The sequence below is a fragment of the Lupinus angustifolius genome, chromosome LG02 (assembly GCF_001865875.1).
Source record: "Lupinus angustifolius cultivar Tanjil chromosome LG02, LupAngTanjil_v1.0, whole genome shotgun sequence".
Lineage (NCBI taxonomy): Eukaryota > Viridiplantae > Streptophyta > Magnoliopsida > Fabales > Fabaceae > Lupinus > Lupinus angustifolius.
Genome location: NC_032010.1, coordinates 983,017 through 1,000,642, shown reverse-complemented (window position 1 = coordinate 1,000,642; position 17,626 = coordinate 983,017). Strand labels below are relative to the sequence as shown.

Here is a 17,626-nt window from a genome sequence, read left to right as displayed (position 1 = left end):
TCAGAATCCTCTTAGGACAGAAGATCCCTATTCCATTTCCCCTTCTTCTCACTGAATTTAGCAAGACAAGTGACATGAAAAAACTTACATATAAACATGCACATACAATATACCAAATTTCAGAGAATACAAGATCATGTTCATGCAGTTAAGTATGAACCATAATTTCATCAAGATAGATTAAATAAATACTTAAAATATGCTATGAAATATGTAGCTACAAGTTCAGAAAATGAAAGTATGTCAGCAATTAAAAGTAATTGCTTGTTAAAATTAACATGTTGTGAGAAGAAATTATAAATACTCAAAGAAAATATGAGAATATGTTTGTTTGAACTTTTTTCTTTTTTTCTCTACTTTTATCTTTCATAGTATTCCAATTGTTTACAAATTTCTGACTTACGCATGTTGTTAAAATAAAAGTGTTTTCAATTTTACATCAATTAATTTAAGTGAGTTAGTTAAGTTTATCTTTTACTATATAAACTCTTGTATTCTTTCTTTCATAATTTATTGAGAAAATAATGAGAAATATTATTCTTTCCCCTTCTTCATTCTTTAAAATTTTCTTTCTTATTCATATATTTTTTCATACTTCTTGATTCATTAATAATATTTCTTTATCGACTCCTATCATTCTAACACAACTTACCATTAAATTAAAATTATTAAAAGACAATTAATATATTTTTACTAAATTGACATCTTGACTGACTAAAAATAATTTAATCATATCTAAATATAATTTTTAAAAATAATTGTCAATATAATCTTTTGACTAAAATAGATAAAGATGAGTCAACTTCTAAATATTTTCTACAATTTTTTAAGTCTAAAATCTATCATCCTTCCATAAACTTGGTTTTCATCATTGCTAGCATTTTCTTAAACTTTGGAAACAATTATTTTGAATAACATTGTGAAAACTTCTGGTGTATATTTCTTATGTGAAATAAAATATTTTTATTTGACCATTTTACTTCAATGTAGGGTTTTTGTTTATACCACTTTACTACTAATCTATGCTTTAAAATGATATACTTATATATTGAAATTGTACTTTGTTTTGTATACCCACTCAATTTATATTGACTTATTTCCTTATGAAAATATTATTAACTTACATGTGTCATTAATCGACAAAGTAAGTATTTTTCCCAATCGTTATGATTATCATTTTTGTCGATTATATAATCTTACAAATAAGGAGGTGATTGTTGCTCCATTTGTGGATATATATGAGTTGATGAGTTCAAGGTTGAATCAATTAACTGTTCATTAACTTTACATGGTATAAAGTATTTTTTTATAGTAAATACATCATTTATGGTTTATGTTTATTACTTTTATTTAAAAGTGAATAATAATATATAATGCAGTAATACACTATATAATTTTTGAATATTTTTTTTATGCTTATGATAATTTATAATTATAATGATTAGAAAAGAAGAAACAAAAAAAATATAATTCCTAGTAAATTTAAAAGGCTTAAGTAATAATAGCACGAATATATATTTGCCGTTCTACAAGTTGCATCATTACATGTGTCATCAATCGTAATTGATCCGAAAAATAATTAATTATTAATTTTTTATTTTAAATATATTTTTTTAACCAATATGAAATAATATATGTGCTCTTACATAAAACATAGGAAATAAGCTTAGTGAGAAACAAAGCAGGCATAATAAACACGTGGGCGTGTTGATCGCCACCAAATAAGGTGTGACTGAAAAAAGTGTTTTTTTTAACATATGGGTTTTGTAAAAATGACAATCAATTTTTTCCTGCAATTTTAATTTAATCTGCCTTCAACTGAAAGTACTTAATAATGAAGCTTTTTTCTTTTGCTTCATAATCAGGTTCTCTCTATAAATTCTTCAATTACTATAATTTTTTCTATTAATCTATGATCTTTGTTTTATTATCAATCTAGCAATTCAGGAAATTGATGTATATGTCTTGTTATGGTTTGTGACAAAATATAATGTATCCTTGCATGACAAAATACATGGTTATAATTCAGAAGTTTCTTTAGGATATTGCATTTTTTTCTTCTAATACAATCTTTTGATGTGGATTAATTTCATGATATGCCAATATATCTGAGTAAATCTATTCAAATATGGAAATGCATTCTTGTGTTAACTTACACAGATCAATTATATGGTGAAAAAGAGAAGTTTTGTTGATTAATTACAAGAATCATAATTACCTTGTTGTTGCTTAGTGACCATGAGGTCACAGTTCAAATCCCGGAAATAGTCTTTCTACTTGCGAGTAAGGCTGCGTACATCTACTCTCACCGGATCCCAATAAGTGGCAGTCTCGTGTACTGGCCGCCCTTTATGAATTATGTATCCGATAATGTATTGAATGTAATTGATTACTCAAATTCAACTTTTAAGAGCTTCATTGTATTTGATTTCAGGGATTAAAGTTGAGATATCTGGAGTACAGAGTTGATCTGCTTGTGTTGAAATATATCTAAATAATGATTCTTTCTGCTCTTCTAACTTCTGTTGGAATCAATCTTGGTCTATGCTTTATATTTTTCACACTGTACTCTATATTGAGAAAGCAGGCTGGTAATATTTCTGTGTACGCGCCACGGTTAGTCGTCGAAGGAAAACTTCAAGACGATGGTCGATTTAATTTGGATCGGTTGTTACCTTATGCTGGTTGGGTGAGAAGAGCATGGGAGCCTTCTGATGATGAATTTTTATCAATTGCAGGCCTAGATGCTTTTGTCTTCATGCGCATATTTGTCTTTAGGTGATTTAAATTATTCATTTGATTCTAAGATTAAACAAGTGCATGTCATTTCTTGTTTCTTATAAGACTCAAATCTATTCCATTAAGTAAGAGAACAGCTTTTATTCATTTTGATAAATGTTGCTTCCATAGTTACATAGTGTGTGACTGTGTGGTACCGGTATGCAATGCTCGGTTTTATTGGGTTCGTCAGTTTTTACATTATTATTACTAGATTTTCATTATGAAAAACTCGATATGTGGTACGCGATACATGGTACGTAGTTCTAAATTGCTTTACGGTCTGTTTGCGAGTTGGTTTTTAAAGGGAATAAAGAGAAGAGAAAAGCTTGTGAGCCATGAAATACACTTGTGAGATGACTCTAAAGCTTTGTCGTTCCCTTCATTTCCTTCTAAAATCTAACTCGCAAACAACTCTTAACGTCTTACTTATTTGGTTAGCTGAATATTTTTTCCTCTTCTTTGTGATATTGTGCAGTTTAAAAGTATTTACTTTTGGTGGAATTGTTGGGATACTCTTTCTTCTTCCAATTAATTATATGGGGACTCAGCTCCGTGATGATTCTGAATTTCAGAAAAAGTCCTTGGATTCCTTCAGTATTTCTAATGTTAACAATGGCTCAAACAGGTGAATATTATTGATCCAAATGATCTTAAACTCGTGGTAATTTATTCATGATGATACATATATGAATTATTAATTTATAGGTTCTATTTTGGCAGCAAATTTCAAGTCTCATTTTATTCAATTTATGAATATGCATTTAATATGTGAAGCCTACATCAAAGTCTTGGTCATGTTTTTATGGTAATGGTGATGAATTAAAGATATCGACACTTTTAACTACTATATAGAGTCATCTTCGCTTGCAAGGGTAAGAATGCGTACATATACCTATTAGTTCGGAGTCTCGTACAATGGATCACGTATTTTTATAGAGTCATCTTAGTTTTTGTGTATGGTCTGTCAACTTTATGGGAGATTTTAAGATATGGACTATGGAGAGCTTCATCTTTGACGCTTATACTATTCGAAATTTTGGCGAAAAACCTATTTGATAGTTGGAGTTCAAGCAATGAGCCACAGCAAAACATTTTCAATATTGATACACTGCCCTTCTCTCCAAATTTTTCTTCTTATTTGTGCCTTTGATCATTTTGTTTTGCATTTTTTAAATTCTTGTTTTTGCCTCAGTTTTGTAAAGAAATTATTGAAAGAGTTTAGGACTATGCTGTTACTTCTATCTCTAAAAAACTTGGTTACACTTCCTTGGGTTCTTGTCTTTCCCATCACTTCACAACAAAAGTTTGGATTTGCTTGTTGTTGTAATTCATATCATAGAGATTCGACTAAGTTTTATGTTGCTGTCAACTACCTAACACAAACTTCACTGTTTATCCGAGTTTAGGATCGGCTATATATAGCATCAAGTACACATAGGCAGGTTTGCTGTTGTAATTATACAACTTGTTTAAATGAAATATTTATTTATGAGTTTTCTTGAAAGTTGCTTCTCTGTTTAATTGAAAGTTGTTTCTCTGCTTAATTATATTTTTAAAAATCTAAGTTATAACGTGGGAACTCTGATCATTAGATTTGGCCTTTCTCAAGGTTATGGATCCATTTTTGTGCTGCATATGTTTTCACCGGAGTTGTCTGCATTCTTCTTTATTATGTAAGTACTACTGTTCAAGTTTACTCAGTACATGTTGCCCGATTTTGCAATTTCTTTTAAATTATAAGTACTGTGATTGAATTTCATGCTTGATGTTAATACCATATGCAGGAGTATGAGTATATTTCATCAAGAAGAATTGCTTGCTTCTATTCATCCAAGCCCGAGCCTCATCAGTTTACTATATTAATTCGTGGTATTCCGGTTCCACCTGGAAGAACTTGTAATGAAGCTGTTGAGAGTTTTTTTCAAGAGTATCACCCTTCTACTTATCTTTCACATTCCGTCGTTCGTCGAAGCAGCAAACTTCAAATTCTAGTTGTAAGCATTTTCCGGAGTTCCTATTGTTTCAATCTTCTCTCGACATTTTCTTGATTTTGCATTGTACATTGCTCTAATGCAGTGTCTCAAGTTTTAATCTTGAATGCTTAATTATGCATGCCACTTATATCTTAAAGTAATCCTTAATACTTTGCATAGCTGCCTCATGTATGGCACTTTTACTAACTGATCATTCAGAACCAAGTACCTGTTTTTTTTTAAGCTTTCAAGAAAGTATTTCTAAAAAAGTGATTTTGGCTGTATAGCTTTTAGAAGCTATGTTGTGTTTGGCTACAATTATAAAAGGTAATTTTCTTTTTAATGTTCTCTCTCCTCTTCTGTTAGAATCTTTTTTAGAAGCTGAAAAATATAGCTTCTCATAAGAGCTGAATTTCAGCATTTTCAGCTTCTGTTTCTTTTAGCAAAAGCCCAAATTTACAAACATGAAAATGTCAGAAGTTTAAAAAACCACTTTTTTAGTGAAGAAAAGAACATAATCAAACAGGCCCTAAGTCCTTGAGAGTAAAAACCATTCTTTGGTCATCAGTTAACAACTCAAGCTTAAGGTTGAATAGTTCCATGCCAGTTATTGTTTGATATGACCCTTGTACCCTTGTTTATAGATACATTTCCATTGCAAACAATCCAAATCAGTTATGTCTCATAGGGTTTTTTAGATTTTAAATCCTTTTTCCTCAAATACAATATAAAGCTTTTTAGTTCCATAAGTAGTTTATTTGTAACTTTTATTTTAATTTTATCCTTTTTTGGCTTTCGGCTATAACCCAACCTAGTGAGATTAAGGATCGGTTGTTATTGGTTTTTGGCTATAAGAAATTTCTCTTTTTGAAGGCAGACGGATGGTGGTCGGTTTAGGTTTGAATTAGTCTCCTATTGAACCTTTAAGCTTCTTAAAAATATATAGTTGCACCTAAGTTCAATTCTATCTTTTGAAATCACCATCATTGTATTTTTTACTATTAAAAAGTTTATTACTTGAAGACTGATGCAGAGAGACTTTATAGAAGGCTTACCCAACTAAAACATAAAGATGCCGCTCCTCAAAGGCATAGGCGTGACGGATGTCTGGGACTTTTCGGGCATAAAGTTGATATTGTAGATCAATATGAAAAGAGATTGGGAGACATAGCAGATAATGTGAGAATAGAACAGTTTTCTATGGTAGGAAAGGTAACTATCATGTATTTGCATTAATAATCTTCAACATTAGAGCAATGATTAATCATGTTAACTCTAGGGGAAACCCTCAAAGGCGATCACTCTCCAAGGGGAAACCCTCGGCCGATATCTCTCCGTAGCAAGTGGTTCTACATTTAGTAGCATTTGGTTTGTGAAACAGTTTCTGATTTAAACAAATCTATAAAACCAAAATCACTTTTTTAGAATCACTTTTTATAGCTTTAAGTAAAAGCACCTCACCTAAGAATAGAACCAAACAAAATGGTTCTAAACACTTCTTCTTTGTCACGAACCTAAGAATAGAACCACTATGGGAAAAAAACTTCAACAAGCATTTGGTTTGAGTTATGAATTTTCCGAACTGCCAATCATACACCGAACTGATTTTATTACTAATGAAGATAATCTACCTGTTTTATCACTCAACATCAAACTTAAACCAATGATGAACATGTTCAGATTAGTTAGTGAAATCAGGTTTCACTTGGTTTTGATTTTGAATAATCCTTTAGTCCATTAAATTATCTGTTGACTACTAGGTTTGGATTTTGAAAAGTATATCTTAGACTAGATATATTTTTATGGTTAAATAGAATATCTAATACATCCACTTGTTTCATAACTGCTTTCAATTTGAAAGGAAGTTCCAGCCGCCTTTGTCTCGTTTAAGTCACGATTTGGTGCTGCAATAGCTTTAAACATTCAAGAAGGTGTCAATCCCACAGATTGGATTACTGAGCGAGCTCCTGAGCCTCACGATGTCTATTGGCCTTTCTTTTCTGTCACATTCATTAGAAGATGGATCAGCAAGATGGTGGCTTTCGTTGCCTCCAACGCTCTTACACTTCTATTTTTAATCCCAGTTGCTCTAGTACAAGGCCTTACCCATCTTGATCAGTTGGAAACCATGTTCCCTTCTCTAAGGGGCATATTGAGACTGTAAGTTAGAAATATTACCGGCTGAATTTTATCTTGCTCTACTTGTGCATGCTGGAGGTTCCGATAAATATATAATTATATGTACATTTGCATTACATTTCCATTTATACTTCATGGAAAATCATGTTTTTGTCTTTTGAGTCATTTGATTTTGTGAAATAAACCATATTTCATACCAAAATACTCTGAAATTTGGATTTCTTTGGTTAATAAGTTGACTTGTTTGTGATTTCAAGTTGAGAGTCTAGTTTGTTGTTGTATCAGTCACCAACACGGCGACACCCTTTCCATGAATATGCAATTAACTGAAGACTGTCCGAAAATTTGGTTACAGGACAGTTGTTAGCCAAGTTATAACGGGATATCTTCCCATTCAGATTCTTCACATGTTTCTGTCCTTCGTGCCACCTGTTATGATTATGATTTCATCCTTACAAGGATACATCTCATGGAGTCAGATACAAAAGAGTGCCTGTACTAAAGTATTATGGTTTACAATATGGAACATTTTCTTTGCAAATGTACTATCAGGGTCAGCTCTCTATCGATTGACTGTCTTTCTTGAACCGAAAGAGTTTCCTAGAGTACTAGCCGAGGCTGTACCAGCACAGGTGAGAATAAACTACTTCTGTAAGTATCACAAATTTCTGCAATATTTTTGTAAATGAAAATAAGTTCCAAGTGATTTGCATATTCAAGGGTGTCTTGTTCTCCCTTGCACAATATGCAATAAGAACAAAATTATGTATTTTTTTGGCGTTGTATGCATGGTTGCTTCAAGTAGGTTTATATTTCTGATTTATTGAGAGATTGGATAGCTTCCTTGCAATTTTGAGCCTTAGTCTCTCTGCTATCTTTCTGTTGTCCATAAAACAGTTTGTGCTTTTGCATTACTTGTAGGAAACATATTTTATTTCGGGAAAAGTTCTTCTATAGTGTGCTTCTATGTAAAGTGAGCAAGAACGTATTCATCCTTGATTTACTCTGAAGTGCAGTAAAATATTAACCCATTGGTGGATATGAAATTTACTTTTTTATGCTTCATATTTGGTGCAGGCATCATTCTTCATAGCGTATGTTGTGACATCCGGATGGACTAATATAGCAATCGAACTCTTTCAAATGATTCCACTATTTTACAATTATATAAATCAAATTTTTTATGGACATACCGATGATGATTTTGAGGCACCATCAATTCCTTACCACAGTGAAATTCCCAGGATTCTTTTCTTTGGTCTTCTTGGCATAACATACTTCATTCTGTCTCCTTTGATACTGCCATTTCTCTTGGTCTACTTTTGTTTGGGATACATCATCTACCGCAACCAGGTGCGCTCGCGCGCAACACACATATATATTCTTTTCGATATATATTTCTTTCTTATATAATATGCATCTGGACTTCTATGATATAACATGGCAAGCAGATTGCCTGTTTATGAAAAAATTCTCACTTTCGGATGATAAGTCTCGCCAAGAGATGAAACATGGAAGAATGTGTGCAATTTCTTGCACAAAATGTTGATAATATTTATTTCTCTTTGTACAAGGAGAATTCTAATGATAATCTTGCATATCTTTGGTGACAGCTCTTAAATGTTTATGTGCCGAAGTTTCAGACTGGAGGAGAGTTTTGGCCAACAGTGCACAACTACACAATTTTTTCATTGTTACTGATGCACATTATAGTAATTGGAATATTTGGGCTGAAGAAGCTTCCTCTAGCATCTGCGTCAACTCTTCCTCTTCCCATTCTCACACTTCTATTTAACGAGTACTGCCAGAAACGGTTCTTTCCTATATTCAAGGGTTATCCTGTTGAAGTACGTTGGTTGCGAATTAACGCTAATTCATCTGAGTCTTTTCTTGTTTATTCATGCCTTTATATTTTTCATCATCTTGGCTTAGTTAGTTGTGAAGCTGCAATTATTATCTGTAGCAAAATGTTACACCCTCCTACTGCTTCCTCATACAAATCCTTCCGATATTCAATAAAAAACATTCGATATCTGCTTTATTGCGTATTAGGGGATTGTACGAGGAAGGTGTAAACTAGAGCGCCGTAGAATTTGTTTAAATTTTCAATGAGAAGCATCCTCATAAGAGATGACAAGAAATAAGGGTATGTTCATAGAACTTTTGTATATTAGGAGTGACTTGGTTTTGGCTGCTGGAAGTCACCTTACTTCTTGCTGTAGTTTGTCTTATGGTGTCATTTTCTCGATTAATCGACTTCGCCTGCATGCCTTACACTTTCTCAGTAACTTACAGTATACTGAGAGAAACACATGCCGATAATATACTTTTCACATTTCCTTCTTCAAATTATGCAACTTTACGCATTCCGAACTCCTAACAAAATTATGTCTCATGCAGTGTTTGATCAAGAAGGACAGAGAAGAGCAAAATGATCCTAGCATGTCTGAATTTTATGATAAGTTGGCCAGTGTATATAATGATCCAGCTCTGATGCCAATCAAATATTCTGGAAGGTTTGGTAGTCATAATTCTCCTCTACTTCATACTTCAGAAGTTTAAGTTCATATTTCGCATCGAATGTCTTCGATTTGGAACGATATTTCAGAATCCGAAATTTACTACATTGAGCTCAGAAGATGGTTTTTGATGCTTTTAAAAGGCAATATAACACCAATTTTGTAACTTTCTTTCAGTTTTCATAGGCATGGCTTTGTTGCTGTGATTTGTTTAGATTACATTTACATGATAGTATTCCAGCCATATGGCTACTGCACTATCAATAGTTACATAAAGAATTTATTTTTTCCTAAAGGCATGGTTAGTGATATACCAACATGCATTCAACCATATCCCCATATCCATAAACACATTTTTAAATAACGGTTTCAATAACGAATTCCGAGACTTCAAAAACCTTAACATTTCAGACAATTGCAGTCATTGCAGCCACAATTATGGCTGCAGATTGATACCCATGTGAAAATGAATCGTAATTTAAGAATCCTATCAAACATATCCGATTGGTTTCACACGATTTATAACCATATGAGAGTTAAACGACTGATTTTGTTTTGAGTAAATTATACTAACATGTACTGAATTTGAGTGAAATAATATAAAAAAGATGAGTCCACTGTTTTAAACAAAAAAGATGATGCATGTAATTAAGTTAAACTTTAAGGAGTGTTGGTATAATTTGCTCTTCATTAATTAATTATATATTAACTATGATAAATTGATTATTCATAAATTTGCATATATAATTTGATTCTATAATCACTCTTCTCTTTTGTATATTTAAACAATAATAACTTAGAATTATTGTTGGCTTTGTAAAAACTAAAAATAATGAAGATATACTAACTCTTATATTATTTTGGCTCCACTCCATAGTGTAACATATTATGTAAAAATCTTGTGTGGAATTAAATAGAGATATCATTTCTTCTTCGATATGACCATTATCATTAGCATGTATAATTTTTTAAAATAAATTATTATTCACAAGTAACTAAAAAATCAAAGTTAATCTTAATATACTTTATTTTATCTTCGACCCTTAAATTAGTTGTTGGTAATAATATAAGGTTAGAATCAAAAAATGATTTAAAAGAAACAACAATGCACAAATCATCATTTTATTATCATTATTTTAAGACTTATTATAGATCACTAGATAGTGTAGACCACTCATTATCAAATAAAAAACTAGCCTTTCATATAAAAAATTGATAGCAATAAAAATAATGTTGGAATAATGGATTTTTATATTAAAATGTCATCAATAAGAAACAATTAAACATTTGAGTTTATCTTATTATTCAAATATTTATTATATTGTATGATTAATACGTATCTAAAAATGTTTAAGGGTGTAATAAAGGGAAAGAAAACTAGTTGTTTGGTCTAATAAAAGTTTAATTTCAGGTTCTTCATGAAGTTGTAAGAAATGATAATGTCATACTTAACCATATATCATGTGTCAAAACTTATATCATCAACATTTCCTAGATAACTAGTGATACACAATACCAAGATAAGTATAAACATAGTAAATTTAAAAAAAATTGGTTTGTAATAAAATGTATCAATAATTCCAAAAAAATATTGATTAAATATACAAAAAAAAGATTGATTTTATAACCAAATTTTATATACAAATTTACAAACAATCAATTTATCATAATTAATGTTTAGTTAATAAATAGTAAATTCCATCATCACCCCCTAGAGTTTAATTTCGTTACACTCCTCACTCATTTTTATTTAAAAGATTACATTCATCTTATTGTATGAGTAGTCAATGTAATATATGTATATAAATTTGGGATTACTTGTGTAGGTGCAAAAATAAGAGAGATCATTTATGTAATTTCATTAAGTATGTGTTTAAGAGTAAGGGGATGAGAAGAATACTTTGGAAATGACAAAACTTACATACAGTTTCAGAGTTTGGTGAAAGAGATAGAAATGTTTTGAAAGGTTTTTGGAACTCTCTAAAACTATTTATATGCTTATTTTCATGGTTTCCCAATTTGGGATTTTTTCCTGAGACAAACCTATCAAATTACCTAAATATCTTTTGGTTGAATTTTATAATTTCATTTACGTCAAATTTCTCATTCTTAATTAGATTTTTAAATAATGATAAAACAATATTCTTATATTATCATTATTATAGTTAACTCTTTATTGTCAAACAAATTTCACACCCTCAAACAAATAAAATATTTTAACTTCATTTGTCTCCATTCACCCTTCCTTACCGCTTGATTCTTTCTTTTCCTTTCTCCTCGTAACTCCCAAAGTAACTTAAAACTAAGCATATCGATGTCGATATAATTTATTCTTTTATTTTTTAGCCTCTCTCTATTAAAAGAGTTTCACCCTATCATCTAAAAGTTGCTTCATCATCAAAAGTACTAATGTGTTTTTACATGATTGGGCCAGAGTGTTAAGTTTGTATACATGAACAAATTAAATAATAAGAAAACTGAAGAAGTTACATTATAATGCTCTCAATTTCTGGGTTTTAATACTACTAAGTTACTACAAAACACAGCAAGTGACTCATTGCTGAGATCATTTTTCAGTAAATAATTTACATAATGAATGTAGTTTAAAGAATTAGATCATAGTTACATGATACGTGTTACCAGTTTCTGTGTGCAATAACCAGTTATATGCGGTTCTTCAACTTTTATATTAGTATTACAATACTTTCTTTATAACGAACTTGGTAAGTCGTACGTAATACTCGTAATTTGGTATGTAATAATATATAGGTTAAACGAGAGAAAGATATATGAATATGAATTGGATATGGTCTTTTCATATTATCTTTTGCATAGATCAATGGAAATATTATTAGAATGAATCATCAGAAAAATTGTCACCAATTGATATACTTGATGATGAACGTCCTGAATTTGCAGGGCCAAACAATAATTCTACACAGAAGGCAGAGCCACATATTGATTTTCCTTTCTTCCCAACTTTGTCCATTTCCCTTATTGTGAGCTACAAAACAATACATGTAAAAGGGAAATCACGTTAGATGTATCAAAATGCCGACACAATGAGTCACAATATTGCGGTTATAGTAACTGCCGCAATCGTATTATTCCGTAATTACAGTATGACACTAAATCACATATTGAAAGAAGGATGAAATTACCTGAAGTAAACTGTTTCTAATAAAAGCTGTATTAAAACAACAGTAGAAAAGACGACCTCCGACCATTTTCTCGTAGAAGATGACACGTACATCTCCGGTCACCTGTCCAACAAAAGGCCCGGTCAACTAAAAGTAATGTTCTAAATTGCACTCTGTAACTACAATTACGATTACAATATTATGGTTTTATGAGTCTTCCCAATAGTCCTGACCACAATTAATATTGTATCGACTGCATTCTCTCACAATTACAATCGTATCGACCAATACGGCAAAACATTTTATTGTTAAGTATTAATGTGATTTGTAAAGAAAAGAAGACCAGTTTGTGGAAAATACAACATGCAATATTAAATATAATGGTTACTAATTACTTACCCTAATAGGTTTATCAAAATAATGGTCCAAGCATGATTTTTTGTATATTATAGGACTCTCAGTGTCCATTTGTACTACAACATGAGGTTCTTCTGGTTCTGATTGATTTCCTTTTTCATCATCTTCAATATAGGAAATATAATACCGAGGACTATTTGTTCTCTGATAACCTTTCTTAACCTGTCTGCAGCAACTTCTAGAAATTTCCACTGAAGGATGATAGACCTGATCAGGAACCTGTAATTAAGTAGAAACAAATCTTGATGTATGTAAAGGAAATATAGATGCTAATTCATTATTTAAGGATGTTCACAATTGCTACATGTGTCATACATAAATGATTATGATAGTAGGTCATAATTATGCAAAAGGTGCCTAGACGAGTTTTGTAAAAAAGTCTAGAGAAAAAAGATGTTTGAATCGCCTATAGTCGATCAATTAAGGATATGCATGTTGGGCTCAAGATTTGAAAACACAACATGGGGTTAAGACCATTGTAAAAACACAATATGAGATGCGAGAAGATTCGTATTGTCATAGGATTACACCAACAATCAACGTTGGCCCTTACTTATTTACAAGGGATTTACAAGGGTATTGGATATGTTTATTGAGCATGTTCAAAACTCGGTGCAAGAAGCTTGACTTAAGGGAAATTAAATGGAAGACTAAAGAGAAGAATTAGATGAGGAGTTAGAAACATAGAAGAATATGACTTCTACATAAGTCAAAGTAAGACAAAATATATAATGTAAGTTTAATAAAAGGCAAACAAACCTTATTGTACAGGCAAAGTTTGTGGATTATACCATAGTACAAGTCACTAGATTTAGATATCTTAGGTCAATGACGACGAAAACATTGGCGGAGATGGAAATCATAGGATTCAAGTGGGTTTGATGAAACAATAGAGTATTTCAATTTCATTTGAGATAAAAAGGTACCACTCAAGTTTAAGGGAAAGTTTTAGTGCATGACTATAAGATATGCAATATTATATGAGACTGAATGACAGGCGATAAAATTTCAATAAGAGAATAAGCTCCATATAGCAAATATGAAAATGTTATCATGAATGAGTGAACGCACTAAATAATATATGATTAGAAATGAATACATAATATGTGACGTTATAATGCTCTATCATAAACTATGTCTATTAATAAAATATTGATATCTAAATCTTTAATTATTTCGCCTATGATTTTTCATGATCTTTTTATATTTTAGAAATCGGATTAACTCTAATTTTACCCTCTTTTATTCAAAAGGAAAAACCTAAAATATTTCCATAATACATTCATTCATAATGGTATGTGTCTGAATTCATTCCAATGCAAGATTCTTAGATATGCTATATTAATTTTATTCTTTGGCTGACATCTACATTCAACTTGTGAAAACAAGAACACCCAAAGAAAATAATGTTGGTGAGAACTTACCTGTTGTAGTTCTGAGATGACAAAGAATATAGTGTTAATGTTAACTGTATCATAAAGTCTTATTCGCCTTAATTCTCTTGTACATGATTGAGGCAAGTTCACAATTGGTGATCCATTTCCAGCACCCCTTGGGACAGAAAGCATACTTTCCCAATACTCCACATAACGACGTTGGCTTGGTATTGATACCTAACACCACATGGCCACAAAAATAAGGTCGATTTCAACCGATATTCTAATTTGTGATTGCAGTCATGATCATGGTTATGTTTTACATAAGTACTGAAATTTGCAGGAAATGTGATCAACAAACTACGCCCTATATCGGAAAGTAATATTAATATTGTAGTAGTAATACCATTGTGGTGACTCTCGAAATCGCAACATTACAACGGCTTATTTGAGTTAATTGTAATTTACATTTTCTTGGTGCCATGTTATCATCCATTTTCGAGAAACATGCAATTTTCATATGCTCAAATGTTGTTAACACACTATTTCTCAAAAATAATGTGATGGGTAATTACTACCCAAACTTGTGTTTGTAAACAAAAATGTGAATTTCAAATTGTAGGAACTATACCTAATGTAACTTACTCCTTCATTATTTGTTGTCCTTCTATCTGCATACAATTGAAGAGCCTCATCTGCTGACATGCCACAATATGTTAGGTATGCACAAACCATTAAGCCAGTTCTCCCCTTCCCTGCCTGAAAATTGGAACCAAACAATACAAATGAAAAAAAAATGTCACTATTTAAGCTTCAATATACTAGAGGGACACTGTATTATATATACATATTTTCAACATCTAAGTTATTCCTTTCTTTGTAGCAAAGAAATGATGAATCACAGAAGCATTTAACCAAAGGTTCACTTGAGAGATTGTTCTAGGGCATTGGGGTCATGAAATATGAATTTCTAAAATGTTTTATCATGAAATTGCTGAAGATTCTAACTGGAAGTTTGTCTTGTCATACCATGCAATGTATAACAGCAATATTTTTGGGGTCACTTGATAGCCACAAATCAACACTTTCACAGAAAGCTTTTATCATTTCAAGAGCTGGCACATGGTTGTCATCAAATGGATATGTTTCCACACGTCCATAAAATTGTGCTGGATCATAACTTTCTTCTATACAGAGATTATAGATCTGAAATTTTGAAAGTGATATCCTTTAGCTATAACAATATGCATGGAAGTGAGTGAGGAAAGGTAGAATGATAGGTACAAATAACATCCTTTACAACTTCCATTTGTTAACATTACTTCATAGTCATAAGAACAAATTAAACAAGATAACAATTTTCATTCTTCACTGGAAATTTTGACAAACACACAACCAACTATTAACTTTGTCATCCACTTTTATGAAGATATAAATTACATCAGATGGTTAAGTAACTGTAAGTAACACAAGTATTTTACATGAAACTGCTATAGATGATACTAGTTTTCTTCAAATCAATAGGGTGCAAGTGCATTTTGATAGATTGGTACAGAATTACAGATATCAAAGCAAAGCAAACAAAATTTAAGGATTCAAAGAAAGAGTGTAATATCTATGTGCTGACTGTGTAACTATTTTTACATATTCAGTGCATATCCATCCTTCATTTGAATTACTTTTTTGAATAGTCAACGATGGTTAAAAATGAATAATAGATGATACAGTGACAGTGTATAAAAGTCGTACACCGTCAGTATATATATTTTTCTGTTAAAGAAATACCTTCAATCATTGATAAGTAAATGGTCTTACCCATACCCATAAGCATGCAACATAGTACCTACAACTTATTCATGGAATTACATGTATTCTAGTTTTTTAGAAAATGTCGGATACGTACTCGTTTTGGTGTAACACATCGAAGAACTATAAATCTGTATACATTCTTTACAAAAGAACTACAAGTATAAATCTTAAAGGTGAATTTTTTTATATAAACCTGAGAAAATTAATATCAAATCGACCAAGTAGATATAGAACTAAACTAGAGGTGAATAAGATGATAATATACACTATACACTATAAACTATACCTTATAATGATCTTGATGTCTCATGTCCAACACAGATTTAACTTGCCAAAGAGGATTTCTATACATTGCTCTCATACGTTCTGAAGGAAATGACATTGCTAATACCTGATCTGTTATATATGACATGTCAAGATCATACCCAGCAATGAGCATTCTTCTTCGTTGCTTAGATACCAAGTTACGAATAAAATTCTTGGTCAGGTAATTTATCATGTGATCATGTAAACTTAGGCTATTGTTAATTATGGGTGGGTCCTGCTTTGTAAATTTCAACCCCATTTGGTTGATATGTGTACCTATCATAAAAATAAGATGTTTTGTAATATCAGAATGGTAAATTCAATAAGCGGAAGATAACCATAATACAAAAAATGTAGTTTAGAAGCTTGACATATTATAAATTTATTATATCATTTCATTCATCAACCTATGAACATTTTTTGACACAATTACGATAAACATAAGAAAATGTCTGCAACCACAATTCTAAAGCATGACATATACAGAAAGAGATAAAAAGTGGTACCTGATTGAGCTAAACATGTAGGTACTATACAAATGCAATAGGTTAGTTAGATTGAATGAATAGAAACTAGCCACATCTTGGGTTCCAAAGGAAAATAGGAGACCCTAGAGAAAGCCAGTGAGAGGATGAAATGAGAAATGTGAGGACCTCCATGACCAATGTGGTGATGGGTTGGCAAAGAAAAGATAGAGAGAAAAATGGGAATTGGAGTGGCAGAAATGGTTTGCCATATTTGGAGGGAATTATAACCTCCACTTCCATCAAATATTTCCATATTTGGACACAATAGAACCTACATCATAGGAAAGGGTGAGTTATGTTGGGTTTGAGCAGGCAAAAAATTACACTGTCTGACAACTTTGATGCCCTGGATGGACTTTCATGCAGTGTTGTTAGAGTCAGGGAAGGTATTAGGTCAATAAATCATTCGTTGGATTAGTATACTACTGTACCGGTAGACTCGTTCTAAATTAAAAAGAATTTTAAAAATTCATAAATTTAACAATTTTAGTCTCTAAGTTTAAAAATATTAAGCCATCAACATAAAATTTTTATTATGAAATATATCATAAATAAGTTAAAAACATTAATGAACATATGTTTTACAATATATCTACAAATAATTGAAATGTTCAATTAACAACTTTCCATTTTTGGAAA

The 17,626-nt window shown here is 31.2% G+C and overlaps 2 protein-coding genes across 3 annotated transcripts; one reads left to right on the top strand and one right to left on the bottom strand.

Moving 5' to 3' along the window:
• On the top strand, positions 1,756–9,757 carry LOC109330494 (CSC1-like protein HYP1). 2 transcript variants are annotated; one of them, XM_019564691.1, is made up of 11 exons: positions 1,756–1,865; positions 2,435–2,778; positions 3,257–3,406; positions 4,391–4,454; positions 4,566–4,775; positions 5,778–5,966; positions 6,616–6,914; positions 7,249–7,525; positions 7,971–8,246; positions 8,507–8,740; positions 9,294–9,757. In XM_019564691.1, exons 2-11 carry the CDS (start codon positions 2,498–2,500, stop codon positions 9,453–9,455), a joined length of 2,142 nt encoding a protein of 713 aa, XP_019420236.1. In that variant the 5' UTR covers positions 1,756–1,865; positions 2,435–2,497; the 3' UTR covers positions 9,456–9,757. The 2 variants fall into 2 exon arrangements, with proteins under 2 accessions (XP_019420236.1, XP_019420245.1); XM_019564700.1 differs by lacking the exon at positions 5,778–5,966.
• On the bottom strand, positions 12,209–17,127 carry LOC109330484 (phosphatidylinositol 3,4,5-trisphosphate 3-phosphatase and protein-tyrosine-phosphatase PTEN1-like). The gene is made up of 8 exons (XM_019564680.1): positions 16,967–17,127; positions 16,441–16,736; positions 15,375–15,551; positions 14,991–15,104; positions 14,394–14,582; positions 12,952–13,188; positions 12,574–12,675; positions 12,209–12,416 (listed from the first exon to the last, which is right to left on the bottom strand). Exons 2-8 carry the CDS (start codon positions 16,717–16,719, stop codon positions 12,264–12,266), a joined length of 1,251 nt encoding a protein of 416 aa, XP_019420225.1. The 5' UTR covers positions 16,720–16,736; positions 16,967–17,127; the 3' UTR covers positions 12,209–12,263.